This window comes from Microtus ochrogaster, chromosome X, assembly GCF_000317375.1.
Source record: "Microtus ochrogaster isolate Prairie Vole_2 chromosome X, MicOch1.0, whole genome shotgun sequence".
In the NCBI taxonomy this organism is placed as follows: Eukaryota; Metazoa; Chordata; class Mammalia; order Rodentia; family Cricetidae; genus Microtus; species Microtus ochrogaster.
The window spans coordinates 5,490,685-5,514,304 of record NC_022026.1 but is presented as its reverse complement, the minus strand read 5'-3'; the positions used below and the strand labels follow the sequence as shown (position 1 = coordinate 5,514,304).

The 23,620-nt window shown below is 36.1% G+C and overlaps 1 protein-coding gene across 3 annotated transcripts in view; it reads right to left on the bottom strand.

Moving 5' to 3' along the window:
- Tenm1 (teneurin transmembrane protein 1) overlaps positions 1–23,620 on the bottom strand; it is an 825,611-nt gene that overhangs the window by 160,927 nt on the left and 641,064 nt on the right. For all 3 annotated transcript variants that reach the window (XM_026784949.1, XM_013350458.2, XM_026784950.1), the window contains 4 exons: positions 16,153–16,338; positions 13,879–13,902; positions 11,859–12,005; positions 1,921–2,137 (listed from right to left, as the gene is read on the bottom strand). In XM_026784949.1, coding sequence (XP_026640750.1) covers positions 1,921–2,137; positions 11,859–12,005; positions 13,879–13,902; positions 16,153–16,338 — 574 coding nt within the window. The remainder of the gene's footprint in view (positions 1–1,920; positions 2,138–11,858; positions 12,006–13,878; positions 13,903–16,152; positions 16,339–23,620) is intronic.

Here is a 23,620-nt window from a genome sequence, read left to right as displayed (position 1 = left end):
CAGTTTGGATGCTTATTAGACCTGGATGGAGGTGGGTGGTCCTTGGACTTCAACACAAGTCAGGGAACCCTGATTGCTCTTAGAGCTGATGAGGGAGGGGGATTGATTGGGGGAGGGGGAGGGAAATGGGAGGCAGTGGCGGGGAGCAGGCAGAAATCTTTAATAAATAAATAAACTTAAAAAAAGAAAAACCAAAAAAAGATTAAAAAACAAATGCATAAAAAATAAATAAATGCAACTTGCAGAGTCAAATGATAACTTGAAGCATTTTAAAAAAGAATGGGAAAACTCAATCAAACCAGGAGGAGGACAAGGGCATTAACCACCCAAAGTAATAGTTTTCTTCACTGTGTGAGCGCCTAGCAAGCACTGCTGAAGCTGGACTCTGAACCACAGGGGTTTCTTTGTCTTGAATTTTCTAAATTTATTGCTCAAGTGCCCCGCTCTGGGTCACAAAGACTTGTCTGCTGTCTCTCGCAGGTCTTGACTTTCTCCCTTATTGAATTCAACATGTTATTCAACACATCTCAAATCGTGAAAGTTATTTTTTTCCTCTCAATCCCTCCCTTCTTTGGTACTGATTTCTCCTAAAGTATGAAGAAAGCTATAGAGTTGACTGTCCCTCTACCTTAACTAGGAATATGGAGGTAATGACTGCCTTCATTTTTTTCTGTTCTTTTGTGTTCTAGAAGTAAGTTTTCAATATTTAAATAATTCCATTGATTACTTCCATCTCAAAGATGGAATGTTTTGAAGAGGGGATTACTGAATCTTTTGGGGGAAGACAAACTTTGTCTAGCGTCTCTAGAAGAAAAACCCTTTCTTGAGATATATTGGCATTGGTTTTGGGTTATATTGAAAGCTCAAAAGGGCAGAACGACATAGTAATAAAATAAAGAAAAGCATTTTGGCTTCAATGAGAGTTCTAATATTCAACTGAAGAGAAGGGAATTAAGTAAAGTTTCCACATACACCTTTATTTCCCCCCCCCCTTTTTACTGTGTAAAGGTTAACATTGACTAGTAATTTTCTTAGATAGTCACTGGTCTCAAATTGTTGAAATATTGAATTTTTTGGGTTGTGGTATTTGTGTGTGTGTGTGTGTGTGTGTGTGTGTATTGTGTGCCCGAGTGTATGTTTGTGCACAAAGTGTATATAGGGGCTTGCAGATGTCAGAAAATGGTGTTGAATCTCCTAAAAACTGGAGTTACCTATAGTGGTGAAGCAGCATGTGGGTTCTGGGAGCTGAACTTGGATCATCTCAAAGAGCAATAAGTGCTGTTAAATCACCTAACCATCTCTCCTGTTCCAAGGAGGACATTTTTGAGATCTTAAATTACAGACCACCTATACCTAGCACTAACTATTAAAGTTTGTTATTAATAATAAGGATTTGTTCATTGGTATTCAGTGGTTATCATACTTTAAATAAGTGAATTGATGTAAATGGATTGGACCTTGTCAGATCTTTAAAGGTAATTCATACATTTGAGCCGTCTGAGAAGACAGATATTTCTCATTTTGAATTTCCCATTAAGATATTAAATCAGTCAACCCTTTGACCTTGTAACATTTTTCATCATGAAACAGAACCTGAAATTTAGCTATTGAAATTCAAGATTTTTCAAAAAGATTCCAGAAGTTAAATAGTAAGTTTGCAAATTATCCTTCCATTTTGTCATCAAATACCCATTTTCATAGAGACATAGACATGTGCTATAACTTCTATGTTATAGAATCTGACCAGTTGGCATTTAGAAACAAATTGGTAACACTGTAGGCATTTAACAGAAGTCTGAAGATAGCACTATTGTGGGAAGGGATGAGAAACCACTAGATCCTTAGAAGACAATTTTCTTTTTTTTTTCTGAAGGAAAATCATGAACACTTTTAGTAAGGACAAAATAAATTTCTATATACCTGCTGTCAAATGAGACCTCTTGAGGGATGACATGAGTGCTGTCCTTGCCAATAAGAAATTTGATTCGATCATAGAAGAGTCTTGAAGTGTGCTGTGAGAAGAGGGGCTGGCTTTGTTGAATGAGGTCAAGAGGGTCTGGTGAGCCCTGACAGAGTGGGCTTACATAACAGTTGCTTTGTTGACAGCAATCTGGGTCCACACAATCAGTCAAACCATCTGGAAGACAAAACAAATCAATAGCGGTATTTCCCTTCCAGGAAAACAATATAGTCAAAAATATGCAAAATGGAAAAAGACAATAAATGTAATGTTCACCAGTCTTGTTTTGAGATTAGAGCCTGTTACATTTGCACGTTTCTCAGGAATTGCTACTCACTGAGTTTTTAGGGCACTCTGGAGAAATTCCAACTATTTTCATCATGAATCTTCCAGTTTGGAATTCTCTAGTACTTGTTAACTATATATAACTTCAATGTAGCTTTCAGTCAAAGTATTCTGTTAAGTATAGTTCGGTATACATCAATGAGAACACTCAGTAGGAATGATAACTATGTTTGTCTTTTAAAAAAAGTTCTGTCGGGGAATACACAATTAACTAGTACCTGACAACCTGACTTTATTTGCATTTACAAATCATTTTAACATGACTGTCTATTGATAATTCTTAAAACAGAGGTTGAGATTTTTGTCATGATAAAGTATGTAGGACAGTGATTTTCAAATGTGCAGCCAATTAACTGTGGAGCATGTTAAGTATCCACATACCTGAATTCTACCCATTGAACTGGAATTTCTCTTTGTCCCAAGACTGCACTCACTTAATATGGGTGATTCTGAAGCCTACTAAAGTAGCAAATTATCCTTTTATTTTATTTCAGGAATTTATACAAGCAATGAGAATTTATGCAGTTATTACGAAACCTAGTATCTATCAACTTAGTCACTTTCTCTCCCTTTTGGGGCCTTCATCATTTGCCTTGAACTCCTGAATCCACTTGTATGAAGGAAAAAAAGAGCCATTTAAAAGTTTCACTCTTTGGAAAAGTAGCCATGAAGGACACAAGACTTATGGAAGGGCGGGGGGACTGACTATTTAGAATGTAAAAGGTATAAAATGCTTTGTTCGTTGATTGGGAGGTAATGAAAGAAAACGACCCCTTTCCCCCTAGGGATTCTGGATTTAGTGGGATAAAATAGGTGTTTAAACAGCTGACACTTATAACAGTGAAATATGAGAAGAACTCTAAGAGAGTTCTAATCAACAAAAAGAAATGTGGTTGCAGTGATTAACTGAGCAGATGGACACTTCACTCCATATCCAATAAGCAAAAAATTTAAAGTCCTTCCAAGGTCCTTAGAGCAGGCAAGTGGCTCTAATAGAGTTGTTTAACAAGGGTAAATATAAAGACACTAATCTTAGCTCGCAGTGGAACAGAGGCGTTCAGGTGGATCAGGGGTTCCTTAAGACTCATGATGAAAGTTACAAGCACTGGTCTGTGCTCCTGGAGTCCAGTAGAAGGGAGGGAGGAAGGATTATACGAGGTAATGGTGGGGGAACAAACAGATCTTGTAGGCGAAACCCACAGAGACAGCTGATCCGAGCTGGACAGACAGATGGGGAGCCTGCAAGGGACTAAACTAGGCCCTCTGCCTATGGGTTGACAGGGCAGTTTGTGGGCCCTTTGGCGGCGGGACCAGGATTTATCCGTGGTGTATGAACTGTTTTTGTAGAGTCCATTCGCTATGGCGGGATACCTTGCTCAGCCTTGATGCAGTGGGGAGGGACTTGGTGCTTTCTCAACTTGATATGCCAGGCTGAGTAGACTCCCAATGGAAGGAAGGCCTTACCCTCTCTGAGGAGTAGATAGGGGTAGGGAGAAGGTGGGCGAAGCAGGAGGAGGGGAGGGAGGCAGAACTATGCTTGTTATGTTAAACGACTAAAAAAAACAAAGGGAGAGAGTGAAAAAAGAGTTACAGGCACTGGTTTCCTGCAGCAATTTTGCTTGCTCCCCTCCCTCACTTAGATGCTCCATTTGAGCTACAGGAGGATGTACCATAGCTGGGGGCAATGAGAGTGAGCAACAAGGAGAGAGCAGGAATTTGGAAGAGTAGCCTTGGGGCAGCCAGGAAGATATTTTCTATTACACGTGGCCTTTTCAAATTCCCTGTACCATAGACAGTACTTTGTTTTAAAATGGAGTTTGCTTTTTTTGATTGTTTTCCCTGTTTAGTCGACTTTTGACCATGCTTTCTTTCTGTATCTCCACGAACACATTTCTTTTACACTTATAACTAACGTTTACATAAGGGTTTCATTTTAAAAACAAGTCCCCTTCCTCTTTCATCGTTTAGCAAAAATATATTAGCTGTTAGTCCCTGGATTTTAGATGACATTACTACCTCTTTCTCTGATAAGACGTTCTCAGTTGCTTCTTAGCATATTATCTCTTTACTCTTCTGTGAATTCAACATCTGAATGTGTAGAGAACTTGGCAACAACATCAGATGTATTAAAAGAATTTTTCTAATGTTTGCTATTGGTGTCCCATATTCCAGACAATGAAAAATATGAGAGTCAAATGCAAATTCATCTTTATCTTACATTCTTATTGAATAGTGTTTTTTTATTATTGGCATAATATACATGGAAGCACCTAGTATTGTATTTGGTATTAACAAATGCACTAATAATAGTTTTGGATGTTGACAGACCTCATCCTATAAACTATGATTCAGTCTTATTATGGAAAATAAACTGATTTTAAATAAATACAAATGTCATAGTAATCTTCAAAACTGGATTCTGAAACTAAACATTAAACTAATTCAAAACTGGGAATTATGTTTTCATCTAGATATGTGATGCAGAATTCAAGGAATCTCTTATATTTAGTAATTGCCTATTATATATAGAGCTGACCTTATGAGATTTTCTTCCTGAAAATAATAGCAAGACACTGTTGAATTTTGAAAGGTAACAGGAAAGCAGGCCAGCAATGGCATGAAAACCTGAATTATAATTTGCAGGCAAACCCTGCACATGGGTAAAGATCTACTTACCAATTATCACATTGGATAACACCCCAAACAGTATGTCTAGACTGTTACAAAGAAGTGCAAATGACAGTCACACTGGATGTGTGTGTGTGTGTTTTTCTTTTGGCTATTAACAGTTCTTTTATTGTTCTGAAATGGAAACTGTGGCACCCTACTGACAGCCAAGCTCAGAGTGTCAGGTAAGAACATATCATATGTTAGCTGATTTTATCTTCAGAAATTGTTTTCTTTAATGGAATAAAAATAAAAGAGAGCAAAAAAAGAGAGAGGTTACATTGTCTTGGGAGACTAAACATAGTGTTCATTGACCCTAGGTTTTCTAACCAATCTGGGTCTATTTCAAATTGACTCAATTCATGCTGATGAAAATCAAGTATACTGTTTGTTTCTATGTGATCAAGTAATCAGTAGTAAATGTTTGCCTATCAGATGTGTGCCTTTGACTGAAAAGGAGACTAGAAAAGGAGATATGAACAATATAGGAGAAATTCATGTTGGCCTAAATCTTGAATGAACTTACTCATAATACCCATACTATTGTTTTAGCAGAAATGGACAGCTAAATTTTGGTAGGGTTTCCCAAATAATTTTTAACTTTGTGTGAACTAGCTAATATTTTTTAAGTATTAGGTACTTCCAAATGTATCATTTTAGCTAACCTCTGCAGCACATTTTTACATAGATATTTTCAGATTCATTTTACAATTAGAGGAAAAGAGGCTAAATGTGATTCCATTGCTATACGTTATGTGGGAGTCATATTAACATATTGTGTTCTGTTTAGAAATCTTAGTTTAATATCCCTATCTAAGTAGTGAATATTGCCAGAATTCTCAGAGTCTGTAGGATTTCTAAGTCCCTGACTATATATATAGGTATTTAGAGCACTTGAATCAATTAAGGTTAAAAAAAAAGACAACCTCAAACAACATTGATTCCTAAGTATACTTTGGCACTTACAATCTGGACTCTGGACTAAGCAATTCTACTCCTGGACTCTCAGGTTCTTTTCCTATAAGTTGTGGGTAACAATTCCTTCCAATAAGGGTTTGCAAGGTTCATATGTTGTAATGATTCTAAATACAACATTGGATGCTTTCAGCGTAGTATGAACATAGACTGGATGATATTATACTGAAGTTAGCAGGAAAGAATGAATACTTCATGATTGCTTTTATTTGAAGAATGCAATCAAACTTATAAAAGTAAATGACATAAGAACATTTTCTAGAAGGTGTGAGATGGGTTATGTGGAGTCATTCATTCAATGTTATAAAGTTACAGATGATGAATCGTCTCATGTATACAATAATATCTTATTATGGACTCAAAATTTCATAACATGGTAGATCTTAAAATCAACAAAGATATAGAAGGTGACTTTTGGCCTGTTAAATATGTTTGTAGCCTTGATAATGGTCAAAGTATCTTAAGTACAAATAAAATCAAGATTTTTAAAATTATTACTTTGTTTTTTATGCCATTTGAAGTCCAGTAAATTTGGAAAGTTAAATATTAATAATTTTCACATTGTCTAGTTTGTAACTAGTAGCTGATAAATGTTACTTGTTATTATGCCAAGGTCTGGAATATAACGACTACAAAGTATCTAGGCATAGAGTCTTAGAGGTGTGTGTAAATGGTTTACATTCATAGTTTAAAATGTTCAGCCTCAAGTCTTATTGAAATAGCCTTAATACTGTTCAGCAAATCAGTTCATTGGAATGTGTTCAATTAGGAACAAACTCTGAATAGATTGGACCCTATACAATGGTGAGTTGGTAGACACTAAATTAATATGACAGGAACTTTTCATTCATTGAATTTTATTGATTTAAGGATTTGTTATCACTTGGATAGAGGCTGGATTGAAGTTTAACTTTTTCATAGAATAAGAAATCTGATAGAATAGAAGATCTGTCAATGCTCAAAATTGTCCTACTTCTAGGACAACTGTAAATTTAGCTAGACATTAACAAAACACCACTTAATGCACCAAATATATGTAAATGGGGTTTTCACACATTACCTTAATTAAATTATTTTATTTCAAGTAATATCCATTTCAACACTGTAAACTACACAGATGGATATCAAATAGCTGCCTTAGTAGGTAGTGGGTTAGACCCAGCCACCAATCTTGTAAACTACAGTTATAAGTTTAGATTTTCCTCCTTTCAATTCCAATTGGAAGCATATGCACTCTAGGCTCTTACAACCAGACAATAGTCATTTAATTAATGAGTTGTTCAGAAATGGGGAGGAATAGTAAAAAAAGAATGATTAGGACTATATCTTTGGTGTTGCATCTTTTGTCTACAACCAAATTGTCAAACAAAATGGGAGGCCCTTAAATAGAGCAAATGGTGTCAACTCATGGCTCCTTGTCTTTTATTACTTACTAAAAACAGAAGCATGCTGGTGATAGTAAAAACATGAAGTTCATTGACCCATGTGTGTGTATGTGTTCATAACTCACCTGTGGTAATATTTTCTATAAAATAGAAACATGACTATAAAAGACCTTGTAAATAGTTACTGGTTTTAATGGTAAGTTGTTATGAAGAACAATTCCTGGAAAATCATTCTCTTTTAGGCAATGAACTAACTGATTTTTCCAACAAATATGAACATAGACCACTAGAACACTTTCTACCAGAGAAGTTGGGACAAATGGAGAAATTTTTTAAAAACCCGAGAAAAGCAGCTGTTGTGATTAGACATCCTTTTTCTACATTTTTAATATTCTGCCACAATCTTTTTGCAATTTCAGATACCACTTCCTTTCCTTTAAAGTAGAGTGAGCCAGGTGGTGGTGGCACACACCTTTAATTGCAGCACTCAGGAGGCAGAGGCAGGAGGATCGCTGTGAGCTCCAAAAAATAAACAAATAAATAAAAAGAAAACATTGAGGGGTTGGAGAGTTGGCTTAATGGTAAAGAGCACTGGCTGCTCTTCCAGACAACCTAAGTTCAATTCCCAGTACCCACATGATGGCTCACAACCATCTGCAATGAGATCTGATGTCCTCTTCTGGCCCGTAAGTGTACATGCAGAGAGAACACTGCCAGTAAATAAATAAATAAATAAATAAATAAATAAATAAATAAATGAATGTCAATATTAAGGACTTAAACCTTTTTTTTGGTTTTCTGAGACATGTGTATGTATTTGTGCATGCTTGTCTACATATGATGTATGTGTGGGGCCATGCATGCTACACTGTTAATGTGGAGGTCACAGGACGACTTAGTGGCCCTGGTTTTCTTTCTTCCACCTTACATTGGTTCTGGGCATTTGGCGATTGAACGCAGGTCCTCAGGCTTCTGTGGCAAGAAACTTTATGTGCTGTGTCATCTTATTGGGCCTCCTCTTTCTTCGTTGTTTTCTGAGACAAGGTCCGTCATTGAACCTGGAGTTCATAGAGCAATTTGGATAGGCTAGCTGGCTAGCAAGTCCTAAGGATGGCCCTTTCTCTACTTCCCCAACAGATTTCAGGTGGATGTCCCTACTCTAGGCCTTTAAGCTTTTGCATAGGTACTGGTGATCGGACGCAGGTATGGCAAGCACTTGATTGAGCTATGTCTCCAGCTCCTTCACAAGGACTTTTTGGTGCTGATTTAATTTAAATTTGTACCTAAGAATGTTCCTTGTCTTTTATTTGGTTGTGTTGATCTGTCTATTCTTAACTGCTTTTTTTTTTTTAAATGAAAGCTTTGAAATGGACTTTATTGATGATAGTTCCATTCACTATTTGTTTTTGCTATTTGGATAAATCTAATACAATGCTCATTCCACTCCCCCTGTGCTTGTAAAAGTTGGTGATCATGTTTTCAATTAAAGACACACGACTAACAAATCAATAGATGGTCCCATGACATTGTTTTTCCTGCATATATATGCAGGAATCTAAGGGCTTAAAGGGATACTTGTGGTCACAGTATTCGACAGAGTTGTGACTTTTATAGTAATCAGTACTTACAATAAGAGACCTTTCTTTCTTTTTTTTTGAATGTTAGGGAAAAAATCCAAAGGTATGTGTTCTCAGCTTTCACTCTGCAAGGACCTCTTAGTTGGCTTACAGGGAAGCTGTGTCACTTACATATTCAATGAAGCCCAATGACTTACTAAGAGTTACAGTACATTGAGATCAGAGTGTAACTAAAGTCAGAACTGCAGGATGTATCAGTGGTTCTAATAAATATTCAATGGCGATTAAGATGCAAGAAAAAATCCCAAGCAGTTTCAAGTATCAGGTGGAATATGGAGTAATCAGGTAGGAGCTTCTTGAAACAACTGCTTGGAAGCTATGTGGCTTTGATTGGAAGATTTCTTAAGAATTGCATTATAGAAATTAGTATTACTTTTTTCAGGAATGTTCAATTGACACCTTTTGATTTAATTAAAGCACATACAAATATACAAAGAACGATTCTAATCATTAGTCATAGTCAGCTAAACAAATTCTGCCCTTTGGAGAATCTGGAAAGCTGAAATCACCAAATGAAGGACCTTGAATGTATTCATTGTAAACATTTAGAAATAGAATTATGGGTTTAAAATCCTAGTCACTTTTAGGGGTTATTCAATCTCTCTTTCTATCTTAATGTAAAGGCCAATCTATATTTGTCATCAATATTATCTTAGTCCCACTAAAAGAAAAATGGTAAGTGAAACTCTCATGGAGCTTTCTAACCTTAGTCCCTAAGGAGACAATTATAAGCTATGCTCAGCTCTTATCAGGCCTTTGATTTTCAATTTGCATATAGATACACAGTTTTAAGGAATGTGCAGAGGTCAATACACATTCAGTAAAATCGTCTATGTTTTTTTGCACCCGCATATTACACAGACATTGAGAACTGATAATTCAATAATTCATTAATGTTTAATTGATCCATTCATTAAACATTTTTGGCTCCCTTGGTGTGACCTTGAAGACATAAAGAGGCTTGATAATTAAATATTCCATTATTTTTATTACTTGATAAAGTCAGGAGACTTATTTTGCTTGACTTTAATTGGTCCAGAAATTACAAATTCATAGGCTGTGAACATATTTTGTGAACCCTTTAATTAACACATCAGATAGTAAATCTCTATCAATTACACGAACAAGGTGTATCACCTGGCCTTACACTCAACATCTCTCAGTTCCTTCCTATAAACTTTATTTTCCTGTGCCTAGTTTTATAATTTGCAAATATCATCAACTGAGGTTCCTACACTGAAGAGGTTAAATTAGATAACTCACATAATATTCTCAGCACAGTGCCTGGTTCATAGTAAATTCTGCATACAAGTGAATTACTGTTGTTATCAATTATAGTTGGCAAATAGATATGGCACATGCGCCATACCTGATGCATATCAAGTGAAACAGAAGATATATAATTAAGACAGTATGACTTCTGCTTCCTCAGCCTCCCCTGGTGCTTATAATATGCACCATACAGTCTTATTATAAGCACCAGGGGAGACTGAGGAAGCAGAAGTCAGAGACTCCATGGAAGATGTGGCTTGAGTTGAGACTTAAATAGTGGACAGAGATACGTGAGTGAAGAGAAGGCATTCTGGAAAAGATGCACAGAATGAAACTAGAAGAAAGAAAGTAGAGATGGGTATTAGAGGGTAATAAAACTCAGCCAAGCAGTTAATCTATATACTATTTAGTTGTAAACAACTCATTCTGTATCCCAAATTTTATATATATATATATATATATATGTATATATATGAACTAGTATTTTTTAGGAAAAAAGAGTATACTTCCCCATTCTCTCTGTATGTGTGTGTCTGTTGTCCTTCCATTATAATTCATGTGGTTACTTGAATTATCTCATTTAATACTTATAACCACATTCTACGTACTTAATGCCTGTTACTATTAATTCTAGTTTTCCCATCCATAACATGTAAAGGAAGAAGCTTCGTTTGCTTCTGTTTGTGTATATGGTGTGCATGTGTATGGTACGCCTGTGGGTGTTTGTTTATACACACGTGTGGAGGACTGAAGCTGACATTGGGTGTTTGCCTTGATTACTCTTCACTTTCTTCATTGAGGCAGAGTCTTTCACCCAATCCAGAGTCTACCACTTAGGGCTAGATTAGCTAGGGGGAGTGCAAGGATTCCCTGTCTTTGCTTTTCAGGTGTCGGGAGGAGATGGCTCTGTCCAATGAACTAGCTTCCCAACCCAAAGGAGAAACTTTTACAACCAGGTGAAAGCCTAAACCCTATCTGCTCTCTCACGAATTTAAGCTCTTTATTGGGATGGAAATGATAAGAAATGTATCTCACAAATATAGGAAATAGGCCCCACATTTAATAATCTACTTTATTTTAACCCAAGGTATTGTAATTAGGAAAGCATTTGTTGTTAATTTCGTATTTTCTTGCCAAGAAAGAATACAAAAGTTATGTCAAACGGAATAATCATAATGATGTTAAGTTGTCAGATGCTAATGTACACAAAATGAAATATTTTCTTTGTCCTTAATTATTTAGAGCTCCCTCTTTTGTCTCTACCTCTTAGCAATACTTGATGACTTTCAGAGGACACAAGACAATATTCTTTGTATTTAAGAACTTAACATGACGTCTTATTTATTAGTTTTTGAGACACACTCTGCATCTATTTATGGTTACAATTAAATGAGATATTATACATGTAAAACATTTGGAGCATTGCCCAGACAGAGTAATTTTAAATAAACAATAAACAATATTTTAAAAATATTACTGAAATTAAAAATAGTATCATGCCATGCACCTCAATCTTATTGGTATTTAGGATTCTTAATTTTTCCTCTTAGCTTGGTTATTACTGTGCTAGAGGCAAGTTTCTTTCTTTCTTACACGAATGTTTTGTAAGTAACTCACCTCCATCATTGTCCAAGTTGTCTCCACAAAGCATTTCCATGACAATATTGCAGCCTGTCCCACTCCAACCAACCTGACACACACAATGCCAACCATTTTGATCCAGGGTACATCGTCCATTTCCAAAGCAGAGCCCTGGACAGCCATCTGAAAAGACAGCAGAGGGTAACAATTGCAGAGATTTCCGAATGGGATTGGCCAACAGTGATGTATCTGCCTACAGGGAAGAATTTAATCATCTGGGCTCGGTTCGGATGAGGTGCTGAATAAATGCAAGAGGAGCTTGCTTACTTGCAACACCTTCCCAGGGAACTTGTTATCCCTGACTTTGCAGTGTTTTTCCTTAGAGAGCCAATTAAGTGTTATTAATGCTAACCCCAATTCCCAACCTCTGGTTCAGATAGAAAGGAAACTGTGGTGGGGACAAGAAAATTCTTTTGTTTGTTTGTTTCTTTTTGAAAAATGTATCTCCTCATCTCTATCAAAACGGGATAGATGATGTTGTATCTAGTTATGGCCAATAAATTGGAGAAAGACAGCAGTTTCTATGAAGAGAAACTTTCTTCAACTGCTTCTCGCCTGTGATGATTTCCCCCTGTGTTTTAGTGCTTCAGGACATAGGTATGTTGGTTTGTAATTCAGACCACACCATGGTGTATTTGCTTATTCCTTAGAAATGTGCTGCACTTCTTTTGCACCTATTCAGATTTTCAAGATTACTATTGATCTGAGGGCTAAGCACTGGGAATTTTACTTCTCCGGTATCTCTTGTATAAGCCAGCATATTACTGTATTTAAAATAATAATATTAAGTACTCAGAAAATAGTTATGGGATCAAGATATGCCATACATAGAGTTTCAGAATTCTAGAGAATAACTGGGAAAATATACTCAAGAGAACGTATAATATTTGAATATTTTTCGCTAATTACTAAAGCACAAAGACAGGCAATGTTGCTTCTTTAGAATTAGGTTCTTTTTCTTTCGTACCTCCTGAAAATGTGCCTTACTCTTTCTGCCAATAGTTCAGATGTAGGGTCTATCAAAAGGGAACTGTGCATGTTCGAAGTGATCAGTGGCACATATATGGAAACAACAACAGCAATAATAATGATATACAGGTCTTGAATATTTTCCCAATAGTCATACAAGACCAGACATGGCTTTTACTAGGGATAGTCCGATCAACATTCTTTTCACTGTATGTCTTCAAAAGAAAAATTCAGAAGCATAAATATAAACATGGGTTTAAAAATATTGAAGTAACCCCACCTTCTGTCCAAAAGGTTTTCCAAGTAATTATCAATAACCCAGAGAAAGGAAATAAAACCTTAAAATAGCAGAAGGCAGACAGAAAGAATGATACCTTTTATAAAAATCATATCTCCAAGCCTTGACATAGAATGAGTATCCTTAGCCTTGAAAAAGGAATTTTTGTATGTGTACTCTAATGGATACTCAATGGAAAAAAATAAATCTCAAGGTGATTTGGGACAGAAAAACACCACATATCTGACAGAAAATCCCTTGTTGTTTCAGTCAAGGCAAATTCCTGGAGGGACAGAGGATAAGGTACTTAGAATGGGGGAAAATTCTGCCTTTATGAGGACAGAAGTATTTTATACATGGACACAGAGATATATTGTTTTGAATAATACTTCACCTGTTTACCTCAACCAACTTTATTTAATAATTGTCTGTAGACTTGTGTTCATGTGCAATCCTCTCCCACAAGTTTTTACAAAAGAACACAGAAAAAGAGTCCTTAAAACTGCCAGTCTATTCTATACTGTAGGAACATTGACTTGGATGTGAGAAAAACAAGTTATCGTCTAGTCTCATTAGTATAAACACAGAAGTATTACATTTAAGTAAGGTTGCCCAAAGTAAAAACCAGAGAGAAACTAACCAAGCAACCAAACGAATCCAAAGAAATAAAACCAAAATGCCACCACCTTTGTTCTCCCACACGCAGATTGCTTTGAAAAGCACATTCCTGCTACTAAGAAAAAGTCTTACCTCTGACAGCATCTAAGTAGTGAGCTAAAGGGGGGAAGAGAAAGATTAAATAAATTTCTGGGAGATAAACACTATAAAACACATACTTATGCTTTACCCTCTGTTGTCTGGAAGGAGAATGGCAACCTATGGATTGTTGAAACACATGCAGCTCAAATATTGGTACACTGGCCTGTGTATTTTGAGAATAATATTTTCTGTGGGAAAGTTATTAATGTCTTTTCTGCAAGAAACTCTATTAGGTTTCCTTAAAAAGTGTCATATTTCACTAAAAGTATAAGAACTTCATATTTTACATTTTAGTAATAACTTCTATGAAAGAGGACTCTCTTTATCTTCTTATTAGGAATATCTTTAGAAGGGAGTTCTGGAGCAACCAACCACCTTTGGTAATTATCATAATATTGAAATAGTCTCGTGTGAAGTCAATAAACTTACTGTCCTGCAAAATGTAATTACTTAAGCTGCATCTGAATCACCCCTTACCACCATTTTAAGGAATCTTAACTATTTCCATGGTCATAGAACAGGACATTGTACCTATAGTAGAATAGTAATGCAATTTATATAAATCATATGTACATATATAGTATGCATTGCTTTGACATATCCAACCATTGTAACAAAATAATGTCACCTGAAAGTGAAAGCCACAGTACAGTATACTAGGGGGAAAATGCTGACAATGAATTGTATATCAAAAACTGTACTCAAGGCAAGCTAATGTTCAGAAGGAGTTGGTCAACACAAATAATACTTTTGTGTGTACTTCTATGTATATATTTGGGTTTATCTTTTTCTTTTCAGAGAAAAGGAACATGAAGTTGGGTGAGTAGGGAGGTGGAAGGTTTTTGAAGAGTTTGGAGAGGAGAAATAATAAGCTAAAATGCATTATATGAACAATTTTCAAAAAAGAAATTACCCAAAACAAAAGATAATTTCTGTCTTTGCTTGGAGCACATTTTCTGTCTAGTCATGGAAACGCTAATGGAGCACTGTGACCCATTTCCTTAGTGGAACAATGGGAATTGTACAATTGTATTTATTTCATTGTATGTGCATAATGGGTATAATGGGTAGTTTTGAATGTCACTTTATACAGCCTAGAATTATCTGGGAAGAGAGTCTCAAAAAGGGATTATTTAGATCAGGTTGACCTGTGGGGCTCCCTGTGGGAGGTTATCTTGATGAAACTGAGATGGGAAAACTGACCTAATATAGGTGGTATCACTCTTTATGTAGGGATCCTGAAGTCTAATGGTAGTATCATTTTTATATAGGGATCCTGAACTGTTTAAGAAAGGATAAAGTGAGCTGAGCACAAGTATACATACATTCACTGTGCTCTATTCCTGATTATGGATGTGATATGCCCAACTCTTGAAAATTCCTGCTACTGTGACTACCTTACTATAATGAATTGTAACCAGGAAATGGGACCAATAACAAACTCCTTCTCTCCCAAGTTGCTTTTCTCAAGGTATTTTATCACAGAAACCATGAATGCAATTAAAACAAAATACAAGAAACCTTTGTGGTAGATATGGACACAAGTAGAAAGTTTGATTAAAAACTATTTTACATTAGAAATAGTAATTATTAGTAATATCTTTTATAATGTGAATATCACATGGTATTTTAATTATTACATTGTCATTCCCCCTGTCTACAGGGTATTCTGTCTGACCATTGCTTGAAAATTTGTGAATTGAGAACAAGGCTGTGAAAAAGACTGACTACTTCAGCATAAAATCTGTACTACTGAATGAAGACAGACAATTGAACACAGAAGTTCTATTGACAATAGGTCAGGAGTGCCTTTTTCATATACACAAAAGACAGCCTCTAATGATATCAAATGGTCTCTGTTAAAGTAGTCCCATTTAAAGAAATTGCCTTTAGGTGCTTTCAACAAAAATAACCTATATTTTTCAAAAACAATGGACAGTGAATGTTACTGTCAACAAAAGCTCTTGTCTTATTAACTAATGATACTTTATTCCAATGCATCATCTTTCATTTGCGTAACTCGCAGTGGTTGAAAGCAGAAAATACAAAGAACACTGAAATAATGAGAAAAGAAATTAGAGAGGAAAACAGTACAATACTATTAAAGAAGAAACCTCTAGTTCACAGAATATTTGTAGTTAGTATTTCTTTTTCTCCTTTTCTCCAACTTCAGAATCTACGACTATCATGACAACTGGCTCAATAGACTGTTCTTGCTTCTTCAATTATCCTAACTTACTCTAGTCAAAGTGTGCTGACACTTACCAATTGTGCAGTGGTCGCCCTCCCATCCAGGGCTGCACTCACATTTTCCATCTTTGCATTGGCCATGCTCAGCACAGTGAGAATGACAGGAACGTTCCTCACATGTTGGTCCTACCCAGCCTTCTTCACATTGGCATATTCCCCTTGAGCACACCCCATGGCTCCCACACTCCATGGTACAGAGTTCTGTGGAAATTCAAAGAAGGCATGTTAGGATATTTAGTGAAAACCAACAACCATTCCTTCCTAATGTTATCATAATGAACAACACATCAAAGGCTACACTGATACTTTAAATGAAATGTTATGAACATTAAAAATATGTGAACAAAAGACGCTTACTTTCTGTGTGTCCTAGTAATCATGAAAGGGGTGTTCCAAAGAAAGCAGTTAAGATTCTATATGTAAAATAAATTTTAGGGCAAATTGATTTTAGGAAGTCTATAAAATGATAGTGTCATCAAGACTTAGAAAGGAAGAGTATGTCCAACAAATGTCTGAGAGTATTCCTTAAAAATTCTTTAGAATCATAGATCAAACTGAAATATTTTATGATACTATATGAATTAACAGTGGATGATGACATAGTACAATAGTGTTCTTAACTTACTGAGGACGACAACATTGAAAAAAACCCTAATATTATAGTACACAAAAGGCAAAGCTCCCAATGACAGCAATCAACTGGTTTCTCTGATGACACAATCAATATTTGTGTTTATTTTAAGCATATGAAATGAGTCCTGGTTGATTAAAGTATACAGCTTTCTTTTTCTGAAATGTTATTCAGTGTTTAGCCAATATAATGATGGTGTATACTGACTTTGCCAAAGTTGTCTGCTTTGTCTCCTTGACTTTCTGATGAGACATGTTGAATATTAATAAAATCTTGACAGTAGATAAACCAAAATAAAAGCTTGGCAAGCTTCTTTCTTATCTAATTCTTCTGCTAGAGGAGAAAGGATAAAATCTTATTGAAGGAATTCATTATGTTTGGTGTTTAATGGCCATACATCCTTGAAATCAAAAAGGGTATTCAGGAAGTTGAATTGTCATTTTCATAATCCGAAAGTTGAAATTAGTTTTTAAAAGCTATTTGGTTACAATAATATTAATAAACTCTATAGACACCAGAATCATTTTCATGATGGGACAGTCTCTTTATGGCAAAGAAATTTGTTCACTAATTTATTATTGTGTTTTGTATGTATAATGTGTTCACATGTATGTGACCACACATATGCACGAATACATGCACATGTGTGTATCTATGTATGGAGGTCAGTGTTTGATGTTCAGTAGCTTTGTGGACGGCTTGCCACTTTCTTCATTTAGGAAGAGTCTCTTGCTGAACCTACAACAATTTGAACCAATTTGGCTAATGTAGCTATCAACCTTGCCCCAAGGATCCCCTGTCTCTGCCTCCTGAGTGCTGTGGTTACAGGTGAATTAGCATACCTATCCTGCTTTGTTATGTGGAATTGAAAACAGAAATTCTAGTCTTCATTCTTGTAGAACATGCCCTTTATCTACCTCCGATTTTTTTTTTGCAGATTTTGAATAGATGGAACATAGGGAATTTGCAATATGAAATAAGAATGACTGCCACTCTGCTTATTATCTTTGAACAACTTATTAACATGCTCTATGTGACTTGTGTTAAATATATTCCAGAAGGAATAATCTGTAGCTCTCAAGTGACTAGTGGACTGATTTGAGATACATTTTAGAGGTATAACCAACAGGAGGTTCTTAAGTTTCAATATGATGGATAAAGGAAGGGTAAATTAATAAAAATAGTAATAAATTAATGGATAATGCTGCTTTGTAAGAAAAAGGAAAACTTTGGAGACTCACAAGTAGAACACCAAATATATTAACTTTATGATATGTATACTGAGTTATGTGAAAATATCAGTTATTTACTAGAGTATGTACATCTGACAGGCTAGGTTTTGAGGCTAGGTCTATAAATTTTGCTGTCTTTAGTATATGGGTAACTGAGATAGTTGGAATACCAAAAGAGATATATAAACTCTGAAATGTTCAGTGAATTAAAAATTAAGTAGGCTGTTATAAAGTAGACACAACTTATTATTTGCTAATAAAAATAAAATACAAAAATATCATGAAGAAAAGGAAGAAAATTGAAAAATACTGGGAAGAAGGCAATGTGATTTAATAAGAACTGCAGTGGGATTATGGTTTAACTTTTGTCAGACAGAGGTGTGCTCCCCGTGTTTATCATCAGGAAACTCTCAGTGAGTCTAGAAAGAACTGTACTGATAAAATACTAGTTGCAAAGCCAGATTGGACTAAATAAAAGTAAATGGAAAGCCATTTTCAGGATCACCATGTCTGTTGAAAAGTCTAGAACACTGAAAATATGTTTTAAATGGATGGAGGTGGGTGGTCCTTGAACTTCCCACAGGGCAGGGAACCCTGATCGCTCTTTGGGCTGACGAGGGAGGGGAAATTGATTGGAGGAGGGGGAGGGAAATGGGAAGCGGTGGTGGGGAAGAGACAGAAATCTTTAATAAATAAATAAATTAAAAAATATATAAAAAGGTGAGCATCTTCTTAAATGGTAGCTTAGATAGAATGATCTTGAACTCGCAAGAAATCCATACATCTTGATTCCATAATTCTGATAGATGATTTGGTCTTGTAGCAGCAGTTCTTGTGAATCTGAAATAACGATCTGCTCCCTTTCATAGCTCCCCCTTGACACTAAAAACTGAAGAGAACTTACTAAGATGAGAGACTGGATTATCAAGTCAAGACTGAAGACACAATTAGAAGGAAATGTTTTTTACATATTGCTCTGTGCAAGCATACAAAGAGAGAAACACTGATTAAATGACAAAATGGCAACTAAAACTTGGGAGTTCGGGCATAATGTAGAATGGAAATATTATTGTATAATAAGACGAAATAGAGTGTCCTAAGTGAATACTTGTAAAGTTCTGTATTATTGATGAGAAAGGCAAGAAGTACTTTATTAAGGTTGTATATAAAAATTTAAATGTAAGATCCAATTTCTAATATTAGGATCCAATATTTTTTACTATTACTTTCTAATAAAACCTAGAACATATAGATAAAATATATATTTAAATATTTTGGAAGATAGTAGATTTCTCAAGGTAGTAAAGAATTACTGTATCAATTTCCAGGCAATAAGGAAAACTCAGTGAGATGATTCTGACATTTATTGATTCTTTTCTCTGTAGAAGTATCTGGCAGTTATAGTAGAGGAAGATAGAAAGGCCTAGACACTGGGTTAAGCTTTGTTGGTCTTGTGGGGGCAGAAAACAACTTGAAAAATTGATTATTGGTTACTCTCCACAACTTCATGGTAAAGAAAGAAAGAGGAGATGGACAAATTCTAAGAGCCCAAAGTGAAGGTGGAAAGGTTGTTGGACACAGAGATGAGCGATGGCACTAGGGAAACTATCGTCCAGACACACAGGACTGATAGACAGATGAACTCACGGGGACTGAGACAGCACACACAAGTCCTGCACAAGTTCAGTACAGACAGGGGCAGCAACAAGAGGGTAGGTTGGCATGTGATCCCACCTTTAACCTAGAAATTATCTGCAATTGATATCCACTGCCAAATAGAAAATCACTTTTTCTCTGGTGGAGACTCACTGTGTATATAAACCATACTTCAGGATAGGCTATACATGTAGGAGTAGTAAGCTAACAAAAAAAGTACATTCAATAGTATTTTTTGTGGACTTTCTGTTTTATTTTGCTTTATTTTGTATTTTTGGTCTTCCGTTGTTTTTCATTTCTATTTTATAGGTTTCTCTTCTATTTTTTTAGAGAGAGAGGGAGGGCCAGAGAGAGAGAGAGAGAGAGAGAGAGAGAGAGAGAGCGAGAGAGAGAGAGCACAAAGATGGGTAGGTATGGAGATAGGTAAGATTTAGGAGGAATTGTAGGAGGAAAAAAAACATAATCAAAATATAATGTATGATTTTTTTTTCAATAAAAAGATGAGAACAACAACACTATACAAAAGGAAAAATGGCCAAGATATTTTGATGGAGGAAGGTCATTGGCTAATAAAGAAACTGCCTTGGCCCATCTGATAGGGCAGAATTTAGATAGGCGGAGCAAACAGAACAGAATTCTGGGAGGAAGGGGAAGTGAGCTCAGAAATCATGCAGCTCCTCTCAGAGCCAGAAGCGATGAAACAAGCCACCAGGTCAGACATGCTGAATCTTTCCCGGTAAGCACACCTAGTGGTGCTACACAGATTATTAGAAATGGGCTAAATTAATACGCGAGAATTAGCCTAGAAGAGGCTAGATATAATGGGCCAGGCAGTGTTTAAAAGAATACAGTTTGTGTGTTGTTATTTTGGGGCATAAGCTAGCCAGGAGGCCGGGAGCCAGGCTGTGGGAAGAGGCCCACAGCTCTTACTACAATATTTCCATCATTATAGCAAAGTAAATTCAAAGAAAGTAGAGGAAGGAAAAGGATAATCACAAGAACTGTGAGCAATAAAACAGTGACAAATGACTATAAAATATTAAAAGAAAAAAATACTTTAACTGCATAGAGCTATAAAGTTGATAATTCCTTTGTGGTGAGTGGTCAATCAAGCCAAACATACAGGAGACTCTATTAGCTGATATCAGGAATGTAAAGTAGGAAATCATTGTAGATAGTATAAATGAGTTGGGTTTTTTTGTCATTGCATTTGACAAAATGCAACATTATGAAGTTGGCAATCACCATAAAACCACAACATGTATATATAACAATACAAATGAAGAAACTGGATAGTGTATAAAGAACTTCATCTCACAATTAATAATAGTCTCATAACTTCAGTCTTATATGAAAAACACTTTAGTCTTAGATCATAAAAACACTACATTGCCATGTACATTAAATTAATCTCAAATCATATGAGTAAGTACTATCTAGGAATGCTGCTGGAACACAACACTAGAAAAAATTTCTAGATTTTATGGAAGAAAATAATTTTGAAAGGAGTCATCAAAATACAACAATAAGAGTAAACTCCAATAATTTTGTGTCCACCAAAATTAATAGTTACTTACCAAAAGACAGAAAATATATTCTAGCAGGTAGGATATATTACTGAAAAAGATCATGTATGTAGAATACTTTAAGAGTGTCAAATTAATAGTAAAAAGACACCAGAAGTATGTGCATTATATAAAAGGTTATTTAATGACCCAAATCAAAGAGTATCATCATATATCTGAGACATAAATATGAAAATAAAGATTAAATGTCTTTGTAAAAACATAGTAACAGTTTAAAGTAAAATGAACAACATAAACAGTAATGTGTTACAGATAACATGAGGGAAAAGAAAGTCTTGAGCTCTCTAGAAGGTTCTGTAGATTGTTGCAATCAGTTTGGAAAAGTATTTGAAATTATTTGCCAAAGTTGAAAATTGTGTATTTTGTTATGCCACAGTTACACCACTTAGAATATTCTTGACAGACAGAAAGCAAGCAAATGCTTTTCAAAAGGGATATATAAAAGTGTTCACAGAATAATTATTGATGCTAGACAAATTGGACACACTTCAAGCACTTATTGCCAATGGAATAAATAATTAATTGTAGCAATTCTGTAAAAAATGATAAACTGTAAGAAAATGATTGATAGCAAAATGCCACAATACAGATAAATTTGCAAAAGCAATGTTGAATGAAAGAAAATTTAAAAATATCATACATATTATAAGATATCATTAAGATTTTATCAAAAGCAAGCAAATAGTAGAAGTCAGGGTTGTTGAGTTTTATGGCTCATTAGGTCTAGTGAGGCTGAGGCAAGAGGAATGTTGCAAATTTGAGGTCAAAGAGCTTGGGCTATGGCATGACACTGAAATAAAAAAAAAAACAAAAGAAAGAAAAGCACCACTGTCCATACCTAGGCAAAAGGGGATGTTGTAATAGGAGTGGCGGGGCTGCTTCCCCAGCACCCCGGCCGCCTGGCTAGCTTATGCCCCGAAATAACAACACACAAATTGTATTCATTTAAACACTGCTTGGCCCATTATATCTATCCTCTTCTTGCTAACTCTTGCACCTGGACTAGCCCATTTCTAATAATCTGTGTAGCATCAGTCTTACCGGGAAAGATTCAGCATGTCTGACCTGGCAGCTTGCTTCATGGCGTTTGGCTCAGAGAGGAGAAGCATAGCGTCTCTGAGCTCACTTCCTCTTCCTCCCAGCATTCTGTTCTGTTTACTCCTCCCACCTATGTTTTAACCTATCGGGCCAAGCAGTTTCTTTATTGCTTAACCAATGAAATCAACAGATTGATATATGACACTCCCACATCAAGGGGAAAGGTGGTAGAAATTGGGAACAGGGGTTACAGAAGGGCACTCATTCTATTCTGTGTTTTTGACTTGGATGGTAGTTACAGTGCATTCCAGAGTTTGATAAATTATTGAACTGTACGTTATAGGGTTTCTATACTTCTTTCTGGGTGGCATATTTTAATATGTTTAAAATTAAAGTTAGTTACTAAAAACAGCAAGAGAATATATCTCTCTAACTGGTAGTGAGAAAAAATAGGAAGAACTCATTCAAAGAAAAGGCTGAAAGGAGAAAAGTTAAAGAGAAAATTATGAATAGGAGATACAAAAGAAGATTATAAGATGTAAATCCAAACACATCAGTAATCCTAGCAAATGAAAAATGAATTGACCCTGCAAATTGAACAAGAGAGTTTCTGTAACTGAAAAAGAAAATCTAGTATTTTATTTTGGTCAAGAATAGATTGCTAAGACATAACATCACCCAGCCCAGCCTGTCTGGGCACTGGGTTGGAATCCTTAGGGCACCCAAGTGGGCGGGAGTTCCTTCGTTTCTATAGCCTGCCTGCAATAAGAAGGGTAGGCGCTTTGTCTAGGAGCTACCCAACCAGCACAGAGACCTGATCTCTTGGTGCCAGGAGAGCCAACATTGGGGTGAGTTTCTGACCAGGCGGCGCAAGCCCGGGACAGGGAACTCAGAAGTTCCTCAACCACCTATCCTTCTTGGGCTCTCTGCAGGGCCTCTACTCCCTGCATACTGCCTCTTTCTTTCTATCTCACCCAGCTTTCATCAAGAACCCTCCCCACTTCGGCCCCACTGTCCTCTTTCAACACATAACATCACCCAGACCAGCCTGTCTGGGCACTGGGTCGGAATCCTCAGGGCAATCAAGGGGGTGGGAGTTCCTTTGTTTCTATAGCCTGCCTGAACCAAGCAAGGTAGGCGCTTTGTTTACGAGCTACCCAACCTGCACGGAGATCTGATCTGGGTGCCAGGAGAGCCAGCATTGGGGAGAGCCATCATTGGGTGCAGAGATCTGATCTCGGCACCAGTAGAGGCATCACTGGGGAGAGCCAGCACTGGGAAGGTACATCAGTAGGCAAGGAGACCTGATCCGGTAAAAGAAGATCCATAAGGGAGCATTT